This window comes from Numenius arquata, chromosome 14 (genome assembly GCF_964106895.1).
Source record: "Numenius arquata chromosome 14, bNumArq3.hap1.1, whole genome shotgun sequence".
In the NCBI taxonomy this organism is placed as follows: domain Eukaryota; kingdom Metazoa; phylum Chordata; class Aves; order Charadriiformes; family Scolopacidae; genus Numenius; species Numenius arquata.
This window is the reverse complement of record NC_133589.1, coordinates 18,960,200-18,988,193: the sequence shown is the minus strand read 5'-3', so window position 1 is coordinate 18,988,193 and position 27,994 is coordinate 18,960,200. Positions and strand designations below refer to the sequence as shown.

General features: G+C 42.2%; 1 protein-coding gene across 5 annotated transcripts; it reads right to left on the bottom strand.

Annotated features, from left to right (window-relative positions):
* Positions 1-18: 18 nt before the first annotated feature.
* On the bottom strand, positions 19-27,994 carry GLYR1 (glyoxylate reductase 1 homolog). Of its 5 annotated transcripts, none has more exons than XM_074158253.1 (16): positions 27,932-27,994; positions 25,784-25,820; positions 24,668-24,747; positions 16,012-16,150; positions 15,179-15,421; positions 12,081-12,167; positions 11,137-11,193; positions 9,988-10,038; positions 9,778-9,851; positions 7,876-7,975; positions 6,622-6,732; positions 6,216-6,317; positions 4,971-5,133; positions 4,373-4,552; positions 3,747-3,871; positions 19-3,393 (listed from the first exon to the last, which is right to left on the bottom strand). In XM_074158253.1, the coding sequence occupies exons 1-16, from the start codon at positions 27,967-27,969 to the stop codon at positions 3,319-3,321; spliced, it is 1,662 nt and encodes a 553-aa protein (XP_074014354.1). In that variant the 5' UTR covers positions 27,970-27,994; the 3' UTR covers positions 19-3,318. The 5 variants fall into 5 exon arrangements, with proteins under 5 accessions (XP_074014354.1, XP_074014355.1, XP_074014357.1 ...); XM_074158254.1 differs by having other exon boundaries at positions 6,622-6,714; positions 27,932-27,987; XM_074158256.1 differs by lacking the exon at positions 15,179-15,421.

The following is a 27,994-nucleotide window of genomic DNA, read 5'->3' as shown; positions in this document are numbered from 1 at the left end:
CCACAAGAACATCGTATTACCAAGAAAGGTTTTATTCTTTTTGCCAGTAGCTTTGTTAATTGCACAAAAAAAAAAAAAAAAAATCTTTGTTTTGCCATTTAAACATTTTCACACATCCTATTCTGAATGACAAGCATTAATTAAAAACAAGGCAAAAAAATAAAAATTCACAACCTTAATTAACTATAGGATCTATCATTGAGGAAAAGAAATTGCTTTTCTTACAAGCTTTTCACAAATGTCACATTTTCTCTTTAAAAAGGAGGGAGACAAAAAAAGCAAATTGCTAAAACAGAAATCCTCATAAAAAGGAACTTTACAGAATTGTCAACAATATTAAGACAACATTGACTAGCCAGTTTTATTAGAGCATCTCTCAATCCACAGCTTCCCTCCCTTCCCTCCCCCAAATCTCAGGCCTAGGAACAGGTAAGATCCACGTTCAGAGGCTACAGACATAAATACAAGAATCCAAGTGAGACTGACATGAGTCAATCTCAAACAGCATCTGAAACAGTCTGGTTTCCACCATTTCCATCCCTCCTCCTCACCTCGCCCCCACTTCAGAGCTCTGGGTCTCCTCCTGCTGCTCCCTGGCACATCTGTGACTGTAGAGCCAGCCAGGCAGCACCCTAGACACCCCTACCTTGCCAGAGCACTGCAGTCAGACCTTCCCAGGATAAATTACAGTGTTTAACTAGTCTGCACTTGCCACTCCCACGTAAATAACCATCTCCATTTTGAGAACTACAGTATTTCTGGAAAATAAAACCTGCAGCAGTGAGTTGCCCAGGGAGCGGTTCTCACTCTCACAAATATGGTTCTTTGAATTCACTATGAAATACACATCACGGGACTCGAGAGCTCCTTTTGTATTCTCTCTCTACCCAGAGGCACCACAAAGCCAGTAAAGAGGAGCAGATCCTCCATGAGCTTTGCTCAGCCCCATTCACCTTCACCCCGGCCAACAGCCCTGCACAGGGACAGGTCAGGGACACTGCAGCACTGCCTGAGCTCAGCTCCGCTCTCAACTGGACCCAAGACAGCACCTCCCTCTCTCTCCCAAAACATTTCTTACACCATAAAACCTGTAGTCTTATCTCCCCCAGATGCCCTCAATACACATTCATGTAAGTGGTTTCTTAACTGTGGCATGTTTAACCAAGGACTTCTGATGCGAACAGCTGAGCTCTTCTGGATGGGGGAAGCGCAAGCGTGTCCAAAGCAGGCTAATGGCTGGTTATCCTGGGTACTTATATGTGCCTTTAATATGATTATCTACATGCAGGATGACAGTTGCTCTGCCAAAGAAACATGTATGTATAACTAATATTGTTCACATGTACCACTGACAAATGGCCAAAGTGATGCCTAACAGATCTACTACAAGATGTTCACCACAGGACATAATGCAGAACACAATATTAGCCCACAAATAATAGTGATCACAGGAGGCGAAATTCAACAAAGTAACATTTATAGCATTAGATGTCATGATTGGTAATGAGTATCTGATACTTTCTGTCTCTTAATAAGGTGCCCCTGAACCATATGCACATGCTGCCCAAAGCAGGATTGGTAAGAAATCCTAACCCACAGGAAGATCTTCCTACACAGCCATTAAGTTCCTAGAAAAATAAGACAGTGGGAGGGGCAGACCTCACCAATTTAAAGGAACATGGTCTAATTCAAATTTGCTTTATTTGCTTTCAGAATCCCAGCCCAAGGGAGGAGATCGTGCCACTGAGAAGTAATTTTGGCCAATAAAGTTTCTTACTGGCATTTTACTAACTCTCAAATCTAAAATGCAAGAACCCTCCTAAAAGGCTAATACTGAGAACAATTTAAAAAAAAAAAAACAAAACAAAACCCACCCACACTGGGTGCATTTTTGGAGAGACAAGCACCCTTTGGACTCTGGGTTGCTCTGCTATCAACACTCGCAGCATCTCTGCTCTCTAGCCTTGGCATTTGCAGTTCAAGTCTCATGTTTCTAGGCTAAAGCTCAGTCTTCCATTTTATTTACTAGTATTTCTAGAAGTTGGCATCTGGCCACAGGTACAGGGAAAAGTCTCACGCTGTGCCACTGTTGTACCCAGAGTAGTAACACTACAAACATGTATGGAAAATCTGACATGTATAAAGATCTCTCATCAGCACACAAACAATCCCTGTGAGGTAGGTAATCATCACCCACACTTAAAGATGAGCAAACAGGCTTAGAGATATCATGACCACGCAAAGGCCAGAGAGAAAGTGTGGAAAGGAGCTCAGGATTCTCAATCTCTTGGCTTCATGATCATTCTTGCCCCTTTGAGACTCATCACTCTGCTTGTGACACTACCACAATCCACAACATCTTTGTAACTATTGATTACAAGGGTTAAAAAAAAAAAAAAACCACCACAAAGGAAAGCAACATAAGCTAAGGCCAGGAGCAACCCTAAAGTTTGTTCCTTCCCCAAATAAAAATATCTCTGGCTCAGCTTCAGCCTGTATGTTTCTCTTGCAGTTTTCTATGCAAACGTGCTGATCTCCAACACTGTTTGTGGGATGGGCAGCTGCGATTAGCATTTTAGGAGGCTCATTTACACTGGCATTCTCTCATTTTCAATAAGGTTTGTGTTCCCTAAGCTACGGTTATCCATACAGGGGAAGACATGGATGCAATCTGTTCTTAACAGTAGGTGGAATTCCTCCACCAAGGTGCTGGGGAGGTGGAAGTTTAAAAAGAAACAGAATCAAGACAGCATTGCATGCAACCCCATTACCTTCTGGAACTGCCATTCTCCTCCATGGGAGGTCCTTTGTTCTCTAACAGTGGTCGATTAACAGGAATGCTCCTCACCTGACTTGGGACCAAGGACTTTAGTGATATTCACAGGTAGATGGGATGTATGTCACCTGTCCCCTTGATGCAGAGAGTCCAACACAGGCATTATTTCACAGCAAAGGAGAAAAGGGATTGTTAGAAACAGCGTCTTTGACAAGCATACAAAGAGGAAAATAAAAGCAGCCAAGCAGCAGATTTCTGGCAGAGTTGCCTCAGAGCTTCTGAACAAGCCGCCACTGGTCTGTTCCATGACTGTCAGTGCATGGCATGGATTTTTCTAATTAGATTGCAACAATCCGAGCCCCCTCCTCCCCCACTTCTGCCACCAGGGGAAGGCTCACCGCAGCAGCTGCCTCCGTGGCAGATCCCAGAGTCTGTGTATAAAAGGAAATGGAGAGACAGAGATGGACTGGTCCAGAGTTAAAACCCGGTATCATAATAATATTAATCAATAATCATAGTATTAACAGTAAGAACGGTGCAGCCTAGTGGATGTAGGCCCTGTACACTGCAGACATGTCGTTGTCCGATTGGTCCAATGCTTTTGCTCTTTTATAGACCTAGAGAAGAGAAATTAGAAAAGGATCAGTGCCTGTGCTTGTGCGCCGCCTTTCCCCAGCGCAAAAATAACTTTGCTGACCATTGCAAACTAGAGAATGCATAGTATGTCAAGTAATTAGAGCGGCACAGATCAGAACACACCAGGTCTTGCTGAGGCCATCTGTGTTTACTGATGTGACATTCTAAGGGCTTTTACAATCAAAAAAAATCCAATTGCATCCTAATCAAAATATACTTCAGTTGTTGCTCCCTTGTCTTAGAGATGATATAATTCTTAGATTTTTGTCTCTTGGTGACAAATGGCTCTATTGAAGAAATGTTGAATAACATCTAAACACTGAACAACTCTTACCTCGTTGGCAGCAGCTGCCATGGGAGTTGGGTGGTTGACAGAATCGCCCAGTGCAATAGCTAATCTAAGATCCTTCTGTATGTATTTCAGGTAGAAATCAGGTTTAAAGTTTCCTTGCAAGATATCTGTCGAGAGGAAAGTGTGCAAAAAAATAAGCATGACAAGAGTAAACCAAGCCCACGCTGCAAGGGCATGCAATTCAACACCAAACTTCCCTTTCCTGGGCTGATCACCAGGAACACTGCTTTTAGCTCTTCTTTTTCTCTGCTCTCTATCTTCATCCAGCCACAGCAGATAATGTCACTATTGCTCACTGATAAAGTGCGCTCAGATTTCTAAGCGGCTTGCCCTCCATTTCACTTATTACCCTGCCCCAATGAAATCCTCACTGTGAACTCATGTCCCAAGCAGGCCACACACAATGCAGGGCTTAGAGTGTATTCTCAGAAGCCCTGGCTATGCAAGGGAAGGAACAGAACTCATCTCTTCATTTCTAGAATGCTTAAAATACCCAGAATCCCAGGCTGATGAAGATGGGACGGTTATTTTCTCCCTTCTGCCAATATGTGAAATGCTGCAAGGTTGTGGCAAATGTCCTATAACAAAACAATGTAAGAGCACTTTACTTTGGCACTTCTGGTCCAGGAAGATGCTGGCAAGTTGTCCCTGATTGAGGATATCCAGAAGGGTCTGTTGGGACTGGCCAGTCACTTGAGCCAAAGTCAGTCCTTCTGCTATCGTTGCCATGAAGCTGCCTTGGACCATGTTCACAATCAGCATCATCTTGGCAGCATTGCCTACTTCACCTGGGAGCAAGACATACCATTGGGCATTCCTCCAGAAGAGATACATCAGCCTTCTTCCCCCATCCCACACAGAGACTACCAGACTCTTCATATCAAGCACTTGGCTGCTCTCTCCTTCCCCTGAAAGGCTTCAGAAAACTTACTCATTTTCCAAGCACTCAAAGGAAGGGAGAAATCATAACAAAGTACGATTTAAAATAAAAACCATCATGGATCCTCCAAAATGAGCCAGTATTCAAAAAAGAAAAAACTTAGGCTGGCGGCTCTGAAATTGGCCAAGTTCCAGAAGAGCAGGCCAGTTGCCAATACCGCCCAAGGAGACAAGAAAGATGACACACACATGCCTCTCGGACTCCTTGCTGGAATTCCCAGTCCTTGCACTAAGAAACTGCTATAAGGGCCTCCATGTTTCAATTACCTAGAAAAAAAGAGGTCTTCCCCATCGCCTGGAAACAGCTACTGCAGTCCTCATATAAACCCCTGTCGCCAGCTGCCAGGATCACAAGCATCCCATCATTAGACAGCTGCTGATTTCCCGAGACTGGTGCTTCCAAAAAGCGACCACCTCGGGACACTATCACCTGGAAAAAGAGCATCTCTGGTTAGTTCTGCACGAACAGCACATGTTGATGCTGAGTAGGCAGCACAGCAAGAACATTGTTTAGGGCATTCCAGTCCCTGAGGACAGAATTTTAAAGCAGAACAAATAGCTCAGACACACAAACAGGAGAGGAAAGTGCTAACATGCGATGTGCTGCATCCTGCAAAGGGCGCTTGAGACCAAAAGCTGCCCTCACACTCCAGCACACTTTCCCACACCCATCACTACTGTGTATGTTTTAAGTTTAACATGCTTTTGCCATAGCATCCTGTAATGGCCACAGAACCAGCGCTGAAGTTGTACACATAATGCAGGAATCTCAGAAGATTGACTGTTATAATATTTTTTCCCCCTCGTCCCCAAAGAGGAAAGGCCTTTGACAGATCTCTTCAGAGAGAAGTTTACTAATATGTATGACTGTTCTCCAAATTCATGTTACACACTACTGCATCACCAATGCATCTGCTTAAAATGGAACCAAAACTAGCTTCCCCTTCTCATGCAACAACACACACTGCCTTTAGTGCAGAAGATAACAATCAAGATACCAAAGAGGGAATCAAAGATACCACATCAGAAATAATCAGAACACTTCTACAGAAATCCTCTCTGCAATAATATTTCTACAGAATGAAACATGAAGGCCTTCCTTTTTCCCCCCCAACTACAACATTTAAAATAAGCAGATTATGCATTGTATCAATTTAAGGACAGTTAATAATCCAGACAGTGCTTTCTCCTTCAGAAATACTAATCTGCCTATAAATACTTCTTAAGGTATCAGAATTTGGCTGGCTATTTGCACTAGTACCAGCTAACAGCCCTGCCAAACCTACAGGCTTTTCTGTTACTGCGAGGTACATCTCATCCAACTTTGTTTGCTAGTCAAGATTTAAAAGTTTATTTTGTCTTATTTGTCTGGGACCTGAGTTTCTCCTAAAAGCAGCCCAAAAAAATCTTCAGAAGCATATTTAATCATCAACAGTGTACTGCCTGAAGCAACAAGAACCGCAGTACTGCTGCTGAATTACAGATGTTACAAGTTCAGTTCAATGTGATTACCTGGGCCAACTCTGTGACTGTATCTGCATCCACAGTGGACATATCCACGTAACACTTCCCTGGGCGAATCCCCTGCAACACTCCACTCGGACCAAGTACCAGCTGTAGGGAACAGAAGAGTGGTAAAGCAATAGCGTGTCTGCAAAGAAACGCCAATCCTGCAGGACAGCAGTTCAAGTGAGCCTAGCACTGCAGTGGTGGACTCCTAGAGGGATATCAAAACCTACTCTCCAAGGGATTATTTTTTAAAAAGTATGGTTTTTGTTGAGACATTTATTTTTACATAGCTGCACTGCCCAGCATGTACAATGACCCAGGCTACCATGGTTAGCAGGAATCAGAAGTGGCATTCAGTGACTATCTTGCAGTCTAGCTGGTGGAGGAAAAAATAAGAGCTAATCCTTACATCCTTCGCTGCTTTTGGATCTGATACACAGGCAAAGGTGATATCACAGGTGGAGACAACTTCAGCGGGGGTTCTTCCAAGCCGTGCCCCCTCCTGGATGAACAAATCACACTGCAAAAGTCACAAATCCAAATGTGAGAAAAATTAAGTACAGAGCAAATGGGTTCTCTAGAATTTTGCTGAAACAAACTCTCCTGCTGGATCCAACACAAAAGGAGTCAGGCATATTAGCTCCATAGCAACTGGGTTGTCTTCTGTTGGTTTGTTCCCACAAACCCACAAGGGGGTCTTTTGCAGCTTTTCTGAAACCTCAAGTGAAAAACTTCAAAAGACAGACACAGGAAAACACTTAGGTGAAATACGAGATTGAATGTTGTGGGTTTTGGAGATGAGGAAAAAAAAAAAACCAATGGTAAACAGACATAGCAAAAGGTGTTACTGGACAGTAAACAGGAATATGCACAGCTGAGACTGATAAGTGTTTTAGTGGGCTGCTGCTTCAAAATCCTAGCTCCTTCTTACGCTACTCCCTTATACATCCATATTTTGCAGGTAAAACAACTAAATAAATCTTTTAAGCACAGTGCCCTTCTTGCCTTTGATATTCCACAGTATCATCCAAGTATCACATCTCCCCCAGTTACCTACTTTTCCTCCTCCACTACAAAGAACAACACTGGCTAGAATGTAAGTGTAATATAAGCTCCAGTTTCACTTTGAATACACCTATAAAACCCTTCTCAACCTGTCTTATGACACAGCAGGTTTTCAAAAGAACCTTTGTTACCGCAACATAAAACAGCACAAAGGATGTGCAGATGAAGCTGTGGTCAAACAGTGCATCTCACCACACCCCTCCTAGGATCAACTGCCCAGCACTTGGGTCTTTTTGTCCAGCTCCATGACATAATGGTTTGGCTATTTACATGGGCCAAGCTATTCACACTTTACATTGTATTCCTCAACACATATACAAGGTTGTAATTTTTCTGACAACTCATCTTATACAAAATGGCAATGGAGTTGGGACTGTTCACGTAAGAGCGACTAGGGCAGACTACAGCTTTCATCTAGTCAAAAGTGGCCACCAACAAGCCATAATAATAGAACAAGGTAGCAAGCATACAGTTGTATTTCTTTGGCATACTTTCCCAGGCACCACCAATTGGCAACTCCAGGCTTCCCTGAGCTAGAGGTGGTAACTACCTGTTTAGAAAAGGTTAATTATCATCTGTACCTTAAGCACACACTTACCTTCTCAGCAGTCCGGTTCCAGACAGTGACAGTGTGACCCATCTTCAGTAAGTTGGACACAATGCCACTTCCCATCAGGCCAAGTCCCAGAAATCCTATCCTGGGGGGAAGAGAGAGACATTAATGCAACAGAAAGCAATTGATGTCAGCCTCTTCTGGTCTTGGCAATGAAGAAGAGCAAACCCTGGAGCATCATCACCAAAAAAATCCCAGATCCGTAACGAAACCAAACATGTTCCACTGTGGCCACGAAGAATGGGCAGATACTGAGCCTTAAAAACAAGCTGGTATTTATTGTTAAGGATGCTTAGTAAGAATAATTTCCTGAAGAAAGTCTTTAGGCTCATTCAGAAGACTACCTAAATATTAGAGGTTTGGGTGGTCTGGGCTTTTCTGTTTGTGGGTTTTGTTTGTTTTATTAAAACTGCTGCTTTTATGCTTTCTGTTGCCAGCCATTGCCTTACTGAAGATAAAGGCAACATTTAGAGATCAGCACGTGCTTCTCTAATAATCTGATTTTTAAACTAAGTCATACATACATAAGCATATGACTTGCTTATACTATTGAATGATATATTACAATCTTTATTTTAATGAAGCCCAGCAGGGACTACTGGGGCTAAGCATCATGCACAGACCAAAGACCTAGTCCGTGCTCTACACCTGTGATCTTGGACAGACACAGAAAGGAATTAATGGACCAGTACAGGTCACTCTGAATGACAACACATTTGTCACGGACACCAGCTGCCTTCCCCAGCACCTCCCCCCCCCCACCTCAAAGCTCGCAAGAGTTTTGTTCCCCTCATTCAAGAAAAAGACTGTGCTAACAAGTTCCAACCCTACAGTTACCTGCAACAGAAATTCCTTTGCAGTCATTGCTGCAAGGACCATTTCCTACGTCACACAGCTTCAGACCAAAACCACAATTCTAGTAGGAGATTCTGAAGTATTCGGTTACATATCTGATGTAGCCTCACAATGAAATCTGCCTGGCAATTCCCCGTTAATTTTTCAGAATTAGCCACCCTACAGATGCACTGTGGCTTTCGCAAGCCACCTGCACTCTAGCCATGCTGCCTTTTGTTAGAGCAAACTGATTTCAACAGGTCAGACCAAGTCACTATAGGCTCCTTAAACAGCCCAAACAAGTTCCACCTATTTTCTAGTCTCAAAAACAGAGAAGATATTCTTTCTCTCCCAACCCACCCTTTCCTGGGAGACTGTTTTACCTGAACAGCTTCATTGTTATTTTGGTTTCCCTGGACTACAGTTGAGAACAGACATCCCATGAGAATGACCCCAACGGCAAACAGCAAGCTGTAGCCTGAACTCAATTTGAACAGAGCGGAAGTTACAGAGTGAAACAGGAAGCTCAAGTTAGGCTTCTCTCACTCTAGAAAGGAGGAGGGGGACGCTTAGAAGAACCAGAAAGCCCATGTGCTACACGGCAAAACTTTTGTGCTGGGAGAACACGCCTCCCTCTTGTCTTCTTCATGCTCAAGAGAGGAATTAAACAACCCCAGTCAACCGCCAAGCATTACTGGAGAAAGATACCCTTTTATCTTTCTGCCTCATACAGCATTCAGAAATACTGATGCTTAATGTTCTGCAATCTGCCCTACAGGAAAAGGGCAACTGTCTAAAAGCCCTGAATTGCACACATATCCAGGCCAAACCTTATCCTGAATTTTTCTACTGTACAGCCCCTGTTTGTTTTTAGCTGCCTCCCTCCCCCCTTGCCCCCAAAATCAGAGTTTCACACAAGGACAGAGGAGACCTGCAGTTAGAGGGAAACGTGAGGTTTATTTATTCTTAGTAACAAGCTGGATAATGGCTGCATGTATGAGCTGGGAAGGAGGAAAAGGAAGGGAAATAACTGAAGTGCGTTGGAGATCTTACTTTTTGTCTGTAGGTGTGATACTGCCATTGACTGCTGTGCTGTCTGCTGCCTGGATGGAAGTGGATCCTGTTTCCTGGGGGTGGGGAGAGGAAGAGGGAGGTGGGGAGGAAAAATAAATAAACAAATAAAAATCAAGTGCACAGCTCTGGAGAAACTACAAATCCTCATGACAGTAAGGAAAAATCCATCAAAACCAAGATTTGCCTTACCTCTTCACAAACCTTCAGCTTCTTTGTGATGGCTTGATAGCAGACAGCTGGCTGTATGGAGAAGACAAAGCATTCAGGTAAAGGACAGTGCTGATTTGCTCTCCTGAGCAAATAGACCACATCCTTGTTAAACAGGAACAGGCAGCTCACCCACCCACCACCATCTGCAAAGCAGAAAACTCTCAGGCTTCCCTGCATGGGAGAAAATAAAAACAAAAACTGACTGCAACATACTAAGCTCTCCCTTTCCCACCCTGCCACAGCAATTCAGCCTGTCTCCTGATACAGGTACTGCAAACTCCTTTCTGTAGTTCCTGTGACAGGCTCCTCTAGAGGCAGGGATCCAGAGCATCCCTACTCTCACATTTGGCCCAAAGAAAACAGAGACCTCTAAAGCCTGCTGCTAAACAGCACCTTGCTTCTTATCTATGCTCAGTACATCAATGCAGCTGTAGAAGCAAAACCTTCTTGTCAATATGGGAAAGCATGTTGCTTTCAACAGATATTAAGGTGAAGGTTGCTCCTTCCCATGGTGCTTATTGTGAGCTTGTTTAGATTAAAACTGTTAGGTGCTCTTAATCCTCCTGGCTCTGCCCAGATCCTCAGCTAGATATACATCCTTCTTCATTTAATTTTATCCTTCCTTTTCCTCCTGATGTTCACTGCTGAAGATAAAATCCTGCAAGGCTTCTGACTCTCAGGACATAAGTTTGCTATATTTTACATGGAGCTTTTCTGGTCTTGAAAAGTCTCTTGCTATATTCAGTTAATCTGGATGAACTTGACAATTAAGCAACTGGTAGGACAACTAAAGACAACCAAACAACAGGGTTTTTAAACAGAAAAACAGGTTTTCCTACCCTCAACGTTCAATCTACAGAATTTACTACAATAGATCTGTGAAATCCTGGTGCTAGATAATCTTTAATTACTTAAACTATTCACTGTACTCAATGCTAAATAGTTCTAAACCTTAAGGTTAGGAAGTAATTTAACTACAAGACTGCACATGAGAATCTAATTGCTGCTACCCTCCAAAGAACAGAATTTCAGAGCTCTTTACGCATACTGCTTGTACTTAGTCCCTACAAAGGGCAGGATGCCAAGCTGGACAGACCAGCATAACGACCCTGTCTGCTAAATCCTCACCTTCTCTGTCTGGCTCAGCAGGAAGTGATGAAAGTGTGGATCACTGTCCTTCACAGGCTACAAAGAGAGAAAGTACAGGCTTAGAAACATTCCCAGAGAGTCACTGAGCAAACACAGCACAATTCCAAGTCACATGAGAACAATGACTTAAGGTGGAAAATACAAAATGCATCAGCTGTATCAAGCTGCCTGTTTCAATTAAGTGGTTTACATCGTGTTTCATTCTCAAAACCAAAGTCATTCAAGTCAAATTCCTCATTTTTGGACCAAAGAAGATTATGAGCAAGATTAAAATGGGAGGAAGAGATCTCATATCCTACTTCCTCTTTCCAAGGGAATGAACACACTTATTTTCCAGCTTCCAAGAACTCTTTAGAACAGCATTCTGGGAATTGGCTGGAGATTATACCTAGCACTGTCACAGGCAAACACATACTAACAGCAAAAAGGACTGCAGGCCCAGGTATCTCACCTTGCCAATGAGCATCATACGTGCTCCCCTACAGTCATACTGCTCTTACTCTGCTTTGCTGATCACTTATTTATTCACAAAAATGAAAGGTTTCCAAAAGCTGCTTTTGAGAGAAATCAAATGAAACCACTCCATCCAGACAGGGACAGACTATTCACATCATCTCCTCCAGTTTTGGGAAGCCAGTCCCAGGAATACTTTTGAAACAAAAAGTGCAAAAAATGAGTGCGGCAAGTTAAGTGTGAATCTGCAAATAAATGGTTCCACAAAGACTGAAATTTCACTTCCCAGCAAACTTCTTAATTGCCCGGGATATTGTTTTGCTTTGTTACGCTACAGAATGGCAGAACGAAAGCACCTTATTTTGTTCCTACAGGAGGAAGATAAGATCTCGCTGTTTTACAGCCCAGACAAAACTCTAGATTTGCTTCCATAAACTCAGTTCCTAGATCACAGATGTAGAGTTTCTCACCTCACTGACACTTGGTGGCCATTTAAATCCAGCCACTGTTCCAGTCATCACTCTCTTCACTGTACTTGACTCTGGAATTGTGAGGTCCTGAGGAGACAGGAGGATCAGAAAGAGCTTACAACCTGGCTCAGGAGCTAGCCACAGCACTTTGGTCATGAGCACACATACAGAGTTTTGAAAAGCACTGCAAATGCCTTCTATTTCACATGCCTTTCCATAAGGAGCTCATATTTAAACACATGGTGCATTATCAACACAGGTGAGATGAAGAAAACATGAACTGCTAACACAAAGGAATTCAAACAGTTATAGCTTCTGGAGAATCCATTCTTTGTATGTAAGAGAAAGCATTGCACTGGTGTAATCACACAATGAGCGGAAGCAAACACACACTTGATCCAGCATTTTCCTCTCGTGAATGCAAAAAGCTAAACAAATGGGTGAGGAACATCACCACAGCCGGAGGTCTGAACTCTTCCAATCATCCATTGTCATAAAATAGTAGCCTACCTGTTAACAGGAGAAGCTTCAAAGCATGAGGCTTAGTCACATCTGCTCAAGTTTGCAGAATCCATGAGACAGAAATTCTCTGCCCCATTCACTCAACAGGCCCCGATTCGTAACGTCACAACAACACTTAACACATGATTTTTACTGTTGAGCAGATAAAATATTATCTTTCTTATTTCCCCAATATATACAAGTTAAAATAAGGTCTTTATGCTACAGGTCACAGACATATGTTATAGACATATAGGTCTTCATGCTGAGAATATGCATTATGAAGAGAATGTGCAGGGTTCAGAAATGAGGATTCAGAAATGGAATCACATTATCACTCTTCCAAAATTACTCCAGAAAACGCACAGTATACCTCGGTGTCCAAAAAGAACCACAAGAGAAGAGCACTGTTTACAAAAAAAGTAAAAGCAAGACTCCTGGAGGTAACCCAAACTGATGCAAGTGTTTCATCTGTTAGCAGGGACAATTCAGACATCAGTCTCTAACCTTAAATTGTCATTTCAATCTAGGGAGAGCCTTGCACACTAAAGCTCTCTCCTTAGAGACCACGTTGCTGTTTCAACTGGTAAAACGTGGATGAAACCTGCCCTGATACCTATGAAGTCACTTTGGTCCTTTGAAAATATGCATATAAGCTTAAAAATGAGAGTATCTGAATGATTCTGTATGCCCACAGAGCATTCTTAGATAGAGCACACCTCAGCAACAACTGGTTCCTTGATTTTTGTGCATCCTTATTACCTGGAAAGCCAGAATTTTAACTGTGATGGGTCAAAAGCCTCCAGATCCCAACACTGCAGTAATTCAGGATAGGGACATAAATGGATTTTTCTGCCCTAGAGCTAAGAATTTGAGGAAATTATGAGAACCAGGAAGAAGACAACAAGATTTTAAAATTATTTCACAGGCTGAACAAACAGTATTAAGGCAGTACTGTTCTATTTTCATGGCAATTTTTTTAATTGTCAGTGCATTACTTTCCAGAAGGTATAAGGCTACTTTCCTACGTTAGCCTGCTTATTTTCATGGTCTGTGGCCATGCATTTATCGCATAGCTGGCCACCTCTTTGTGATAAGCTGTTTAAGCCACTCTGCTTGCAGTTTGCCAGTAAAATAATTTCTACTACCACAGTTAACTCACTCAAAGCGCTCTGGTCCCCTGAGGTAGCTAATACAGTACAACTGAAGCATGCGACGTGCCAGCGCAATTAGAATTCTCCCAGTCATTAGTTTTGATCAGTTTTGGAATAAATCTAGCTCAAAGACACAAAAGCATTTTGCAAGTGGAAGAAAAAGGCCCCGTGGCTTGTTGTAACAGAAATATGCGAAGACAGAACCTGCTCACAGGAAGACACTTTGAAAGGTAAAGTTATGTTGCTGGTAAAGTGTTCTCCTGCATCAGTCAAGTCACAAGTTCTGTAATTACTAGTAAGAACTGAAAAATATACATCCATTCATCCCCTCCTCCAACTCCCCCCCAAGAAGGAGAAACTGATGGGCTCAGTAGTCAAGCCTGATTTAACAGAAGCCGGCTCTAAAAAAGCAGCCAGTATTTCCCTCATAGCTAATATCTGAGATGATCAGCTTCATTTTACTGCATCAAGGAGTCTGCTGTTCAACCAGTGAAGGCCAATCCATTCATAATTTTGGAGATCAAAGACTACCATCTTGACCTGCATCCTGAAATGCACTGAAAGCAAAGATTGTGAAGCACAGCATAATGCGATCCCTTTGAAGCACAGGTGAGCAAGCGGGCTGCTGCACGGTGTATCAGCTGAAGTCTCCCAATGGTCTTCGGGTGTAGTCTCTGATGGAGCATGTGCATTGTAATAATCCACTGAAATAATTATCCATTTGGAAAAGGAAGATCTGAACCACAACAGTGACTTCCACAGTAAATAAAAAGGCTGGAACTCTAGATGAGTGTAGACAAAGCATTGGTGGCTATTGTTGCTGCCACAACACCCAGAAATAACAGGGAAGTTATGGGGATAAAATAATAATGCCTTTATAATGAAGGATGGAAATATATCCTATAGCATAGAAGCTGAAATGAATACATTTAATTCTTCTGGTGAATTCCCCGGGCTACAAGAGTTTCTTCTTTAAGGCCTAGTCCTTAAGAATACCCAACCCTCTGCAAGCGCTGAGGGTGAAGCTGAGTGACTACTAATCACTTAATCATACAAAGTAGATAGCAAAGTCAAGAATCAGATGAAGACCTACACATCTCTTCACTAATCCTTCCCCCACAAACTTAACTTTAGGGATGGCAAGATGAAAGGTAGAGTCTCATGATACAGCTCTTATAAAACCCTCTCAGATATGAATAGAGCCACTCGAAGTAATGTAACTGGTAAAAATTACAGAAAGAATGAACAATATGCTTGCCAAAGGTATTAGGCAGCCTGGATAGCTAGACCAGCCTTCTGGTCTAGAAGTAGTAACATGGAACAGCTTAAGTAAACCTGATACTGAACTGACTCTTCCTGCTGGCCTGTTAGTCAAGGTGCCAGTCAACCCTAGAGTCCATCTGCAAAGTCCACAGGGCACTGGCGGACATGCACAACACAAACCTTCTCATCCTTGGGTGGACGCCCCCGCTTTCGGGGGCTCTGATCCTGGGCTCTTTTCAAAGGTGATTTTGATCCTCTCTCTGATGATACAGAAGAGACCCTCTTTTTTCCTTCCCCTGTGCCCTTCTTCAACTTCCCTTCAGACAAAATGGCTTTGCGTTTCTCTTCACCAGCAGATTGCTTGCCTCTTTCTTCACTGGAATTACGCCGATTCTTCTCTTCATTGGAGTTATGGGAAGACGCCTGAGAGATTACAGAATAGAAGACGGTAAGGAAAGAAGAGAAGAGCTGGAACGATTTTCATGCAAAACCAAGGATGTGAAGGACACTGTGCTGATTACTACCAAGCGAAACAACAGCACAGTAACTTGAAAACTAGATATTTGTTAGCCCTTTGAAGTCAGAGAGAGAAGTTCTTGGTTAGTTCTCCTGCAAAAACACATCAGTTTAAGTAAACAAGTAATAGAACAGGCCACTTGAAGACTTGCTGGGAGCACGTGCACATATATGCACTTCCAATATACTAAAGACAAGATTAGTAGATACCAAATTCTAATCCAAGACTTAAGACTGATTTATCAAATCATCATAAGCAGATGAGTTAGCCTCTTCAGTTTCTCCATCAGTTTAACACCACTTTTTTCCCCACCAAACAAGACTGAATGGGGAAGAAGATAGGAGGGAAAAAAAAAAAAAGCAACAAAGGAACGAAAATGAACTCCCCCCCCCTCAACTTGCCAGAGTCAACAAACTCCTTCCACATAAAAATGCATCTGACCATCATTCGTGCCAAGACTTGTTTTGATGCACACAGTGAAAAAGAACCCACTCACCTGGTCCTTGCCTTTGGTTTTTCTAAGAAACTCCTCTACAGCATCCACGGCTTGCTGGAAGCGCTTACCCTTGTTAATCTTTATCATTTCCTCTTTGTGAGTGTGATAAGGCTTCAGCTGCTCCACTTTGATCCAAGCACTAGAAACAAAACCAAGAAAAAGTCAGTTATCTTCTCCAAACAGCAACTTCCTCAACCATCCCAATTTTAGAAACACACAGATACACTTTTTTATCCAGAGCAACTGATGATAGCAGCCCAAGTTCACTTGCACTCTACAACCTGAAGGGCTGTGGTTTCTGCATTCACTGGGAACTTTCTTCTGGCACTTTTCCTTGGATTCTCTCTCAAGTTTTATATCCTCCCATGCTAGCAGTGCTCTACTCTAAGCCCTATCCATACTCTCTATCAGCAAGACAGCTTTTGGATGTGATCACGGGTACTTGTTTAGAACAAAGGCAGCCTAGTGACTGCACTTGTATCACCAGGAGGAACACCCACAATCACATGCCTCCACATAAGGTAGCCAATAATATGAATCTGCTCAAGAGGCTGTTGAAAGCGCAGGCCACATAACAACTCTAAGCCATCAATCCCTTCTTCAAGCATACTGTGCACACACAAGTGTCTGCAAAAACTGGAGAAAAAACCCCAAAATTACATCTCACAGTCAAACTGACCACAAATAAAGTGAACGCAAACACCACAGATCATTGCTGAACATATTTCTGATGTATCTTGAAATTCTGCACGAAAACAACATTTTCACTTCTGAGGAAAAAGAACCGTTTTCTTCTCTGTTGATATTTTAAGATAAACTGGTACAGTAGCAGAGTATTAACCTGACTGCAGTCCTATGAGGAAACTTAAATTACTAACCTATTTCCACTGCTGCTAAATAGGACTTCCTGACATTTATCAAATGGTGAAGTGGTCAAGTACAGGAAGACAACACTTTCCTTCAGGCTGACAAGCTCTTCTACCACTCCTTCACTATAAGTAGGGGAATGCCTTCGCTTTCAACATTTGTTATGGCTCTTGCAGAGATTAGACTACCTTCCTCTCTCCCCAAATTCAAGCCCAGGCTTACCAGCCACCCTGTTACAAAGCTATTTCCATACTACTGAAAACAGACGTGCATAAGTTTCAGAAAAGCTTTTCCTGAGCTAGCATGGCCAAGAGTGCTTCTTAGCATAAAGCAGCTCAGCACACAGTAAAAACCAGTCAAACTGATTTTCTCTGGTCCCTAAACATTTCTGTTACAAACACTGACTAGCCATGACTAGAGGCTTTAAATATTCTAAACTGCAGTCTAGCTCCTGCAAGCAGTGAAATGGTTTAATAGCTGCCTTTTCAGACACTGTAAGCATCACGTCAGACAGCTAAACCGAATATAAAGGTGAAAATTAGTAATAATGATGCTTTGCTGGATCATGCTTGTCCTCCCTTCAAAGTAGTAGAGCCCAGTAAACTCTTTAAAACTTCATGGAGATTGTTCTCTTCATTGGCATTACAGAATCACAGAATGATATGGGGTTGGAAGGGACCTCCGGAGATCATTTAGTCCAACCCCCTGCCAAAGCAGGTCCACCCAGAGCAGGTTGCACAGGAACGTGTCCAGGTGGGTTTTGAATGTCTCCAGAGAAGGAGACTCCACCACCTCTCTGGGCAGCCTGTTCCAGGGCTCTGACACCCTCAAAGTGAAGAAGTTCCTCCTCATGTTTAGGTGGAACTTCTTATGTTCAAGTTTGTGCCTGTTCCCTCTTGTCCTGTCACTGGGCACCACTGAAAAAAGACCACCCCCGTCCTCCTGACACCCACCCTTTAAGTATTTATAGGCGTTGATCAGATCCCCCCTCAGTCTTCCCTTCTCTAGACTAAGGAGACCCAAGTCCCTCAGCCTTTCCTTATAAGAGAGATGCTCCAGTCCCCTAATCATCTTTGTGGTCCTCTGCTGTACCCTCTCCAGCAGTTGCCTGTCCTTCTTGAACTGGGGAGCCCAGAACTGCACACAGTACTCCAGATGGGGCCTCCCCAGGGCAGAGCAGAGGGGCAGGATGTCCTCCCTTGACCTGATGGTCACACTCTTCCTGATGCACCCCAGGATGCCACTGGCCTTCTTGGCCACAATACCACAATGCTGGCTCATGGGCATCCTGTTGTCCACCAGAACTCCCAGGTCTTTTTCCTCAGAGCTGCTCTTCCGCTGGTCAGCCCCAGCCTGTACTGGTGCACGGGGTTATTCCTCCCCAGGTGCAGCACCCTACACTTGCCCTTGTTGAACTTCATCAGGTTCCTCTCGGCCCAACTCTCCAGCCTGTCCAGGTCTCGCTGGATGGTGGCACAGCCATCTGGTGTGTCAGCCACCCCTCCCAGTTTTGTATCATCAGCAAACTTGCTGAGGGTACATTCCATCCCTTCATCCAGGTCATTGATGAATATATTGAAGAGGACTGGACACAGTACTGACCCCTGGGGAACACCACTTGTTACGGACCTCCAAACAGATTCTGTGCTACTGTGATTACGACCCTCTGAGCTCTGCCTTTCAGCCAGTTTTCAATTACCCATTGTTTGTAGTCAGGAATCACTTGCTTAATGCAGACTGAAACTTCAAATGACACCCAAAAAGAGATGAGGCCTCCCGCTAGAACTAACTGCAAAAAATGCTAGCATCCTTTCCATACTGTCAGTACAGCCCACACCATGATTCCACCAGAGAAGAACAACCCAGTACTCTTTTGCATGCAAAGCTGCAATCCTTTTCCTTAGTTTACATCTTCTTCACAACAACTGACTTAACATAATAGAACAAGTCAAATCATTACTTTCAGACTAAAGCCTGCCATGCACCAGCTATTCAGAGAATCCCTTCTAGCTTCCCAGACATTACACTGAAACATATCTTAAAATTCTCTTATACTGTAAAGCTCTTCTGTGTGGCACTCAGTGACAAAGCATCCCTAGGTACTAGACAACGTCAGGTCATGAGAAGCCTTCCCATTACATATATAAAGGAACCAAAATTTTTGAGTACGTTATAATAAAGCATGTTAAACGTTGTTGCCAGATTTGAATTTCTAAAAATAACTTTTTTTTCTATCAAGGCATTCTTTTAGGTTCCTGCACATTCAATCCCTCCTCACTGAGCAGGTTCATTAGCTTCCTTTCTCATTACTTTTCTTTTGCTATGGAGGAAGCATGAAGCACAAAGCTTTCTGGCTCCTGGCTTCAAAAATACATCTTGGCACTTGTGATCCCTGAGGACAAGGAGCTAGAGATCTCAGAGGTAAACTAGTAAGTGAACAACAGTCTTAAATGCTGCTTTGGGTGTTAGAATAATTAAAAAACAAGAACACCCCACAACACGACAGTCTCTTCCTTTCCAGTTTATCCTTTTGTGTCACCTACCTGTACAACCTGCTATAAGATACAGATATGTCTTTTGACACAAGATGTCCATAAAGCATTTGCATGCAACGTTTCGAACACCTGAAAACAAAAAAAAACTTTCCACCAAACAAAATCATTCATGTTTATACACAAGATCTCTGTTAAGCAATTACCTCAAAGCCAATGAAGGCCAGTATTTAAATAAAAGGTCTGTAGGATGCAACACACAAAAGGAACTACTATTTCTCTCCTGACTCAGCAATGACTTAATGCCCTAGAAAAACATTAGTGACATTACATTACTCAAGATGTCACATTTAAGATGAAATTACATTCATACTGCTGCACAGAGTCACCTGGTATCTGTAAAGAATGGGCTACATGAAAAGTGAAAAGATCTAAAAAAGATACATGTTAGTAACTGGTTTCTGTGCTCATTTCTCCATATCCTTCCTCATCCCCTCCAAAATATCATTCTTATAAAACCACTAATCATGTAAAATCTATGTTATATTCATGACCAATAATCAAAACTTAGAATTCTTGTAAAGCAGAGGCAAGTATGAATGTGACCAGGAGCTGCATGGAAAACAGCGGCACAGAAGAAATGCAACCATAGATACTGGACCCAAATCCACAATACGAGCTCAGCACAAGCAAGGCAACCTTAAAACCCCCGACTTTCTAGCCACTTCCTTCCCATCTAAAGATATCAATTCCTAATGATAAATTGGAGAAACTGAAGTGGAGGAATATCCACAAATATTTACATTTTGCAAGCCTCAAAGTTAGGGATGGAGAACAGTGGCACTGTATCTCCAAATTTTTATTACTTACTACAGTATGGGAAAAATTTCATGAAGTTTTACACTGTAGCAGTTTCGACACCCACACAGAACGCTAATGCAACCAATTTTGAAAGTCAAAAGAAAATTGCTTGGTTTATTTACAAACCCAGTGTGTGTGAGAAAACAAAAAGAAATCAAGATGGGTATCCTGCTGTTGAAAGGGAATGCCTCAATTTTTGTTGGTAAAACAATTTAAATGGCTGAACCCTCAAATTTGATACATAAACTTCTTAATGGGAAAAAAAACCCAAAAATGACCACACTAAGTTAGAATAAATGTTCATGCAGCTAAAGGGAGGGGATACTTCACAAAAGAAAACAAGCAGCAGGGCAATACTGAAAGAAATTCTAAGTATTATATTTTTCAAATTTGTGCAATAATTTTGCAGAGCACTTACACACCCAAAGATATCAGTAAGAAGTGGAAAAGTTTTGACTATAGTAATTTTCAGCTATGGCACTCTACCTGCAGAGATGTCTAACAACATTCTACCTGGCTCTGCTACACAGCAGTCTGGCTACAGCACCACAGATCTCTGCACAGGACAATGTGCCGAACTGAGAAACGCCAGCAAGGGGCACTCACCCTCTGTCACCCTGGCCTGTCCCCCAGCTCTCAGACTGACAGAGTGCCACATCCAACATCTGGCAAATTTTAAGCAAGTGTTCTCTGATGTCAGGACCTGAAAGAACATTTCAGAAAGACTACATCCAGAAATTCCTCTCCTTGAAAACCAGTGAGAACAGTGGCAGAAGAAGAGGGTAGGTGTCTGCATACCAAGAGGATATGGAGGATGGGAAGGCAAGTGCTGCATGAAAATCACTGCCTGATAGAAATGGGCTGCAGATTGTTATACTTATCTTGGATTGCAAGCTTCCTTCAATTTTTCCTTAATACATCAAGTCAGGAAGTGCCCCTTAACCCCACCACATTTAGTGAGACTATTTAATTTTGTACTGATGCTTCAAAAAGGTGCTATGAGTAAGAATGAACTGCTCCAGCTTCCTATTAAGACTTCAAGATACATGACTTGCAAGACCATTTGGTTATTACAGAACATCTAAGGGGGGAAGAGGGTGGGATGGGAGGTGAATGTGTACGCACACACATCTCTGATCACTACAGTACTACTCCCTAGTATTTCCGTGAAACATAGTAGAATGATGCCTTCAAAGCAATGATTTTTTTTGCTTTGGTGGCTTTTTTTGGGGGGTTTTTTTCAGTTTTGACAATGTCATAATGAATTCCCAAGCAGGCCACGAAATGTAGTAATATTTTGAACTGGATGAAGCACACCAATACAATTGACTTGTAGCAATAAATGCACATATATAGCAATGTGTAAGTTCTTACATTGCAGTACTTAACTTCTGGAATGACATACTAAGATTTCCTATGACAAGACTGTAGCTTGGAAATAAAAGGGGATCTTAAGAACTATTGAAAAAGCACGGTTAGAAACAGAGATAAGAGGTCAATGTTCCACTGCTATTTAGAAAGACTAAATTAAAAACTGGGTTTTGTACTCCCATAACTGGATGTTGTTACATGCTTACTACGTCTATGGGCAGGAAACACCAGCTCTTCTTGATTTTAGATGAAAAATCTTTTTAACACAACTTACTCTGAGAAGAGACACTCAGAAAAAGGACTTCTAGGTAGACTGAAAAAAAAATCTCCTTATCAATTTGGAGAACAAGTTAATAAGAGACATTACATGGATATTATATTACTAGTATGAACACCAAACCGGCTTTCACCATGGTAAAGCACAGCTGTACTTCACAGTTTAAACAAACAAGCAAATTCTTCTTCCATGGGTAGAGAGGACTTATCTTCCATAAAACCTACTACTTTGAAAGTGACAGAAGCAACTAACTCCACTAAGACAATAAACATAAGGAACATAAAGCTCAGCAGAAACTTCATCAAAAGCCAGTCTGAATGCACTCATGCTCTCACTTTTACATCTTTGACCAAAACTACTTACAGCCTTCCACTTAATGTATTTCCTTAGTCACTGTAGCATCGCTCTGGGCCAGCAAGTATTAGTATTCAATTCATAGGTAAGGAAAAATGCATTTTCTTCTGTCCTATTTCCTAAGCTATTCAGGAATTCACAAATAACCAAAACTTATCTATACACTACACCAAAACCACTTCCTAACCCATCAGTATGTTTTTATTCACCTGTGCACTCCGCTCAGATGAACGCACAGCAGTTCTTTCTTCTATGCAGCTTTCTCCTTAACCTTTGCTACGGTAAACTGAAGCCACTTAAGTCAGGAGGAAACAGTTTTAACTAGCCTGAAACAGTGGCATTTCTGGCCACAGCAGTCACCTAGGAATCCTCAGAAGGAAATAAGATTAGCAGGTCCAAGATTACCTACCCACCAACAAACTGGCTGGCAATCACGCTAAGTAGTTTGTGAGAGAGATTCTACCCAGCATCACCTTTATCTTATGCACAGTGGACAACAGGCAAACACCTTCTATCCAGATCCTCACCTGTTAAACCTTGACAGAGTAAGGCAATAATAGAAGAGCTGCAAAAATGGGTCAGTGATATGGTAATGCCACCTTACAAACTTTGAAGTGGCAGAAAGAGTGAAGTGCCAGAAAAGAGAAGCAACGTGCACTAGAATATCAGAACGAGTCAGTGTACTCGTCACACCACAGACTACAGCCAGTGACAGAGCCTTGCATCCTCCTATTTGTCACGCTCTTCATTATGTAGAGTAGTGACATTTTGTCAGTTACGTATTTCCACTTACTGTTTATACACACCTAGAAAAAGTATTTGCAAAACACATTAGTTTATCTCCACAAAACAAGTAAAGGGATTTTCTCTTCATACTCACATTTTAAGTGAAATAATTTTAATTTGTCCTGATTTGGTTCATTGATTATGCTCAAAGATAAGGATTTGCTCAAGAAGCACACTGGTTAGAACAGCTCAGTTCTAACCAGCAGAGTCTTTTAAAGTTACAAGTCAGGACAGAAAAGGCACACAAGCTCCTCTCTCTGCTGTCTCTCAATATCATTTTAAAAGAACAAAGGGGACGGTATTTATTTCTATTTAATATTCAGGTAGGGTATTCCAGTCAAAGCTAGCAAATTTCTAAGTCATGATTATCTAGCAGGGAATTATTAAATTTCACCAGCTGGAGATGGGGGAAAGAGGCAGACACAGTAACGACCACACTACCTTACTGTGCCAGAAAACTGGCTTTTCCCCAGCCAGAACTCTAGAATCATGTAATAAAACACGATTATTTTGCAGCTCTGAACTCTTCATTTGCAGTCACGTTGCTAATCTCAGCTACAGTACACTAGACATATGACCACTTTTTCCAAACTTAATAGAAAACATCTCTGTAATTGATTCAGTAGTGTGAAACACAGGAGTCGAGAACAAACAATAGGGGTAGAAACAGCCAATCTCCTCAACTTTTAGAAATTGATTAGCCAAGATAACCACACTTAACAACAACGCCACCATCAAAAAACACTCTCTGCCTTCAAATCAACCTTCACCTGCTTTACATTACTAGAGATCCAACAAACTCTCCTATTAGTATGCAGCATCCACTTCTAATCCATCAAGTTTGGACCTCAATTCTTAACAGAAAATGATTTTTAAGTGTTGAGCAAAAATAATTTAGCAGTTGAAAACAATTTCCTTAAGAAACATCCATAAAATGGTCTCAGTTCCTGTTACCGTTTTTCCCCAAAAAGTAAAGGGCTTTCTAGTCTTCTGCAGATTTTTGTAATTTTCTCCTTAATGTAAAATAAAAGGAAAAACTGAAAAATTTGCACAGCAATTTTCAGTTTCATGAAATAGCCAAGTTCTCAGGTTTTGGGGTTTTTTTCCAGTTTGTAAGTATCTAAGTCTAAGACAACTATGATTTTGTACACGTTTGGAATCGATACATTGTGTTGCAAAAAGGCAATCTACAACAGTTTGGCCTTCCTATACTGTAAGGTCTTCCCAAAGCACAGCAATAAAGTTTTCAGTCACCAGGTATGACAGTACATTCTTTTACAAAAGGCAAGTATGTAGCTGTTTAATTCCTCTGGCTGAAAAACATGCATGCTTTTAGCTGTACCTTTCTCATACATGGTTATGTGCTAAAATCAGTTACATCACACCTACTCCCCTAAAAATGGCAAGCTACCAAGAACCTTCCTGCAGTGGCAACTAAAATCTTAATTTGATTGAGTACCTAAGTCTTTGCAGTCTTCATACACCCACATGAGCAGCTATAGCATGCAATAATAGTTGAACTTTTTTGAGTGCAGATCAAAGACAATCCTTTGCAAAGCTACACTGTACTGTGTTAGTATTTCTTTCACAAGAGGTTCGCGTCATATGGCACAGTATTTTCACCAGATGTAAACAAGCAGATACATACTGATCTTCTGTTCCAAAAAACTTGACAAAGAAGCACTTTTTTCCACGAGGTTTCTTCAGATCTTTAGGTGGATTAACAATCTGAAGGTGATTAGAAGTAAAAATTAAAAAGCACATAATGAAAACCTATAGTCTGTGATTTTACTGTCATACATTACAGCTATGGTAGATTACTTTTTTTAATCTTACTAGGAAGAGAACTTGAATCTATTATAAGTCTTTCAGATAAATACGTAACCCAGGAATTTCCTCAGATATGGGTATCCTGCAGCAGAGTGAGAAAGTACCCAAACTCCACTGATACATCACTACATTCCTAGTGAAGTTTTCTTTTCCTTATCCCCAAAAGGTAAGCTAGCAATCTTTTTTAAACTTTAGAAAGCCAAATGGCATTAATAAAAGTTTGTTTCACTCACGTAGCTTTTAAAATTTACATTTAAAGCTTTGTCTTTACTCCCAAAATAGATTGTTTATAAAGTTTAAAATATTAGTGAAGAGAAAAGCTGTCGTTACACAGGTGACATCTGAAAGACTGTAGAGAAGCCTGGACTTAACTTGATCCAATAACCAGAGTGAAAACAAACGTTTATGTTTGTCAGCCACATTGACAACACTTTTCCTGCCACATGCTGTTACCTCAGCATTCTTAGTCCTCATAATTACACCAAAAATAAAAACAAAGTTCTTTCAGAGAAGTAGAAATAATAAAAATGGCTCATATAATTCAATGGGTTTTTTAAAAATCATTTTGGCCTTTCATCAGGAAAAAACCCAAACAAACAAGAAGAGAAAGTTTAACTACTCCCTACCCCCAGAGTTAATACTCAAAACATAGCTCTAAAAGAGCATCTTGATAAGCCAGACTCTTTATTTCTATTATTTAACACAGTGCATTTAAAGAATTTACTATGGGAGGAAAGAAAGCTGTCTTACAGAAAGTTCACAGTACAGATTTGTTGGGTATGTATTTAAAAAAGAACCAAACAAAAAAATACCAATATTAATCTTTAACTGAAATGCTTTCAGGCAAAGCTTGCTCTGTGCAGAAGAAAAACAGAAAAAACATAACCTGAGAAAGTAACAATAAAAAAAAACACCCACAACAACAAAACCTCACCTTTCCTGGCCATGGAGGATACCGGCCCAGCTTCCCCCTAGAGAAAAAATAAAGCATTAGGCACTAGAACCAGAGAAAAAACAACTATCCCGCATCTACTTTTTTGCATTACATCATATTTTTCATATTAAAAGAGTTACAATTTACAGTCAAAACTTACCATGAAAGGCAAGACACTCAGCTGACACACAAGCATTGTAATGTTAGGCAACTGCACCTAAACTAAGCTTTTAAACAGTCTCCATGAACTCGCTAGACTATCAGAATTTAAGTGAACAGAACAGCAGCAGCATAGCTACTGCCTGGAAGACACAGTGCTACAGTGCTTGTTACTCTTGTAAGACTGGATATTCCCTCACAAAGAGCTGAAAAAAGTATTGATGCGGGCAATCAAACCAAAGTTCAGGTTGGTAACTTATATCCATCTGGACAGAACAGTCTAGTGAGCAGCCATGGACTTCCAGCTCAGAGAGCTGAGATTCTTAGAAGTTCTCACAGGAAAGCATTAATGGCAGGATCCCCTGAACAGGTGTTCCATTATCTCTGTCTTCAGGTGCTTGCCACCACAGTAAGATGTGCTAAATATATAAAAGAGCCATAAGAAAGGCAGAAAAGTTTATTTCCTACACTGCAAATGTTTCCCTTATGAAAATGACACAAACCTATTTCTTCATAGAGGAGGAAGAAAGAAATTAGTCTTAGCCCTCAGCATGGTGGCTTTATCATTATCTTACCCTTGTCACTTATTTGGGCAACAGTACTCTCACAAAACCTTATCAATCATTGTCTTTGCAAGAGACCGGTAAAAAAAAAAAAAAAAAACCAACAAAAACACGTGGAGCCTGCCAGCTCCTGAACCAAAAATTCTCAGCAAGTGGCACTGCAGCCCCTCTTGAGACGGCAATGCTACACAGACGATTCAGTAGCGATGGTCAGGCAGAAACACTGCCAAGAGCTGTAGCCGTGACCATGTCTTGTACTTGATCCTTCCATTCTTATTGTGAACAAAACACACATCAAAGCTGTTCATATGTTACTGTTTTATTGTTATAATTCTTCCACAACAGCTGTAGGAATAGTACTTGCCTAGGTGGTCACGTACAAAACTAAAGCAGGATAATCTGCATTTCAACATTGAGAACAGTGCACTCCCTCAAGAGTGCTAAAAGGAACCAAACTTCACTTTACTATATAAATTAGACTAATTCACAAATTCACAGCCCTGTCAATTTTTCAGATAAGAAACTACAGTTGTCACAGCCTGGCACACGCATTTCTTTTTATCTGGGATATAAATATAAATGCATGCACTTGCGTTTTGGGGATTAGCTATTTCTTGCAAGCCCTCGCAGGTCACCCTAGCCTATCAGGTACAGTAGAGCCCATGCACTTAAAAACCAGTGCTTACAGAGCTCGATGGAATCCCCTCAGTTCTTCTGATCAGGAAATACAAAAATCACAGCACTCTGACTATTCGAGAGTAAAACTGGAGTGACAACAGGAAATGGCTTCTGTGAGCTTCAACAGGGACATCCTAACCTGCAAAAAACCGCTGTTTTCCCAGATTGTTGTGTTGCTTCGTTAAAGCACTGCCAAGAAATGGTATGCCTGCTCTGTCTAAACACCTACTAACTTATTTATGTGCCTTTCCACCTCCCTTGGGAGGAGGCCGCATTTCCAACCGAGCCCCGCGACGACTGCTCCTCTGTCCTGCTCCCATCACCCCCTTCCATCTTACACGGGTTCTTTTCTGCGCCGCCTCCCGTTAGCCTCCGGTGCCGGCCGGTGTGAGAGCCGAGCCGCCCGCCCTCGGCCCGTAGCCTCAGACCGCCTCCCGCCGCCCCTCTCCCCTCCTCACACTGCCCCCGAGGGATGGCGGCGGCGAGACCCGCCGCCCGGCCCGCGGCCCCGTCAAACCGCACCTCGGAGTCCCCCGCGGCCACAGGGTGACAGCGGTCGGCCCAGGCCGCCTCGGCCCGGCCGCGCTCCTCCGGGCCGGGCACAGCCCCTCCGCCTCCCCGCCCGCGCCTCCGCTGCCACAAGCGGAGCCTCAGCCTCGCTCCCTCAGGCACCGCAAGAACTGTCTGCCCTACCGTCCGCCGCCACAGCCAGCCCCGCCGCCGCCGCCCGACCTACACCGCCACTCACCACACCAGGTCTCCGAGCCTCAGACTCACGGCCGCCATCTTACCGACAGAGCCACCAGCCGCA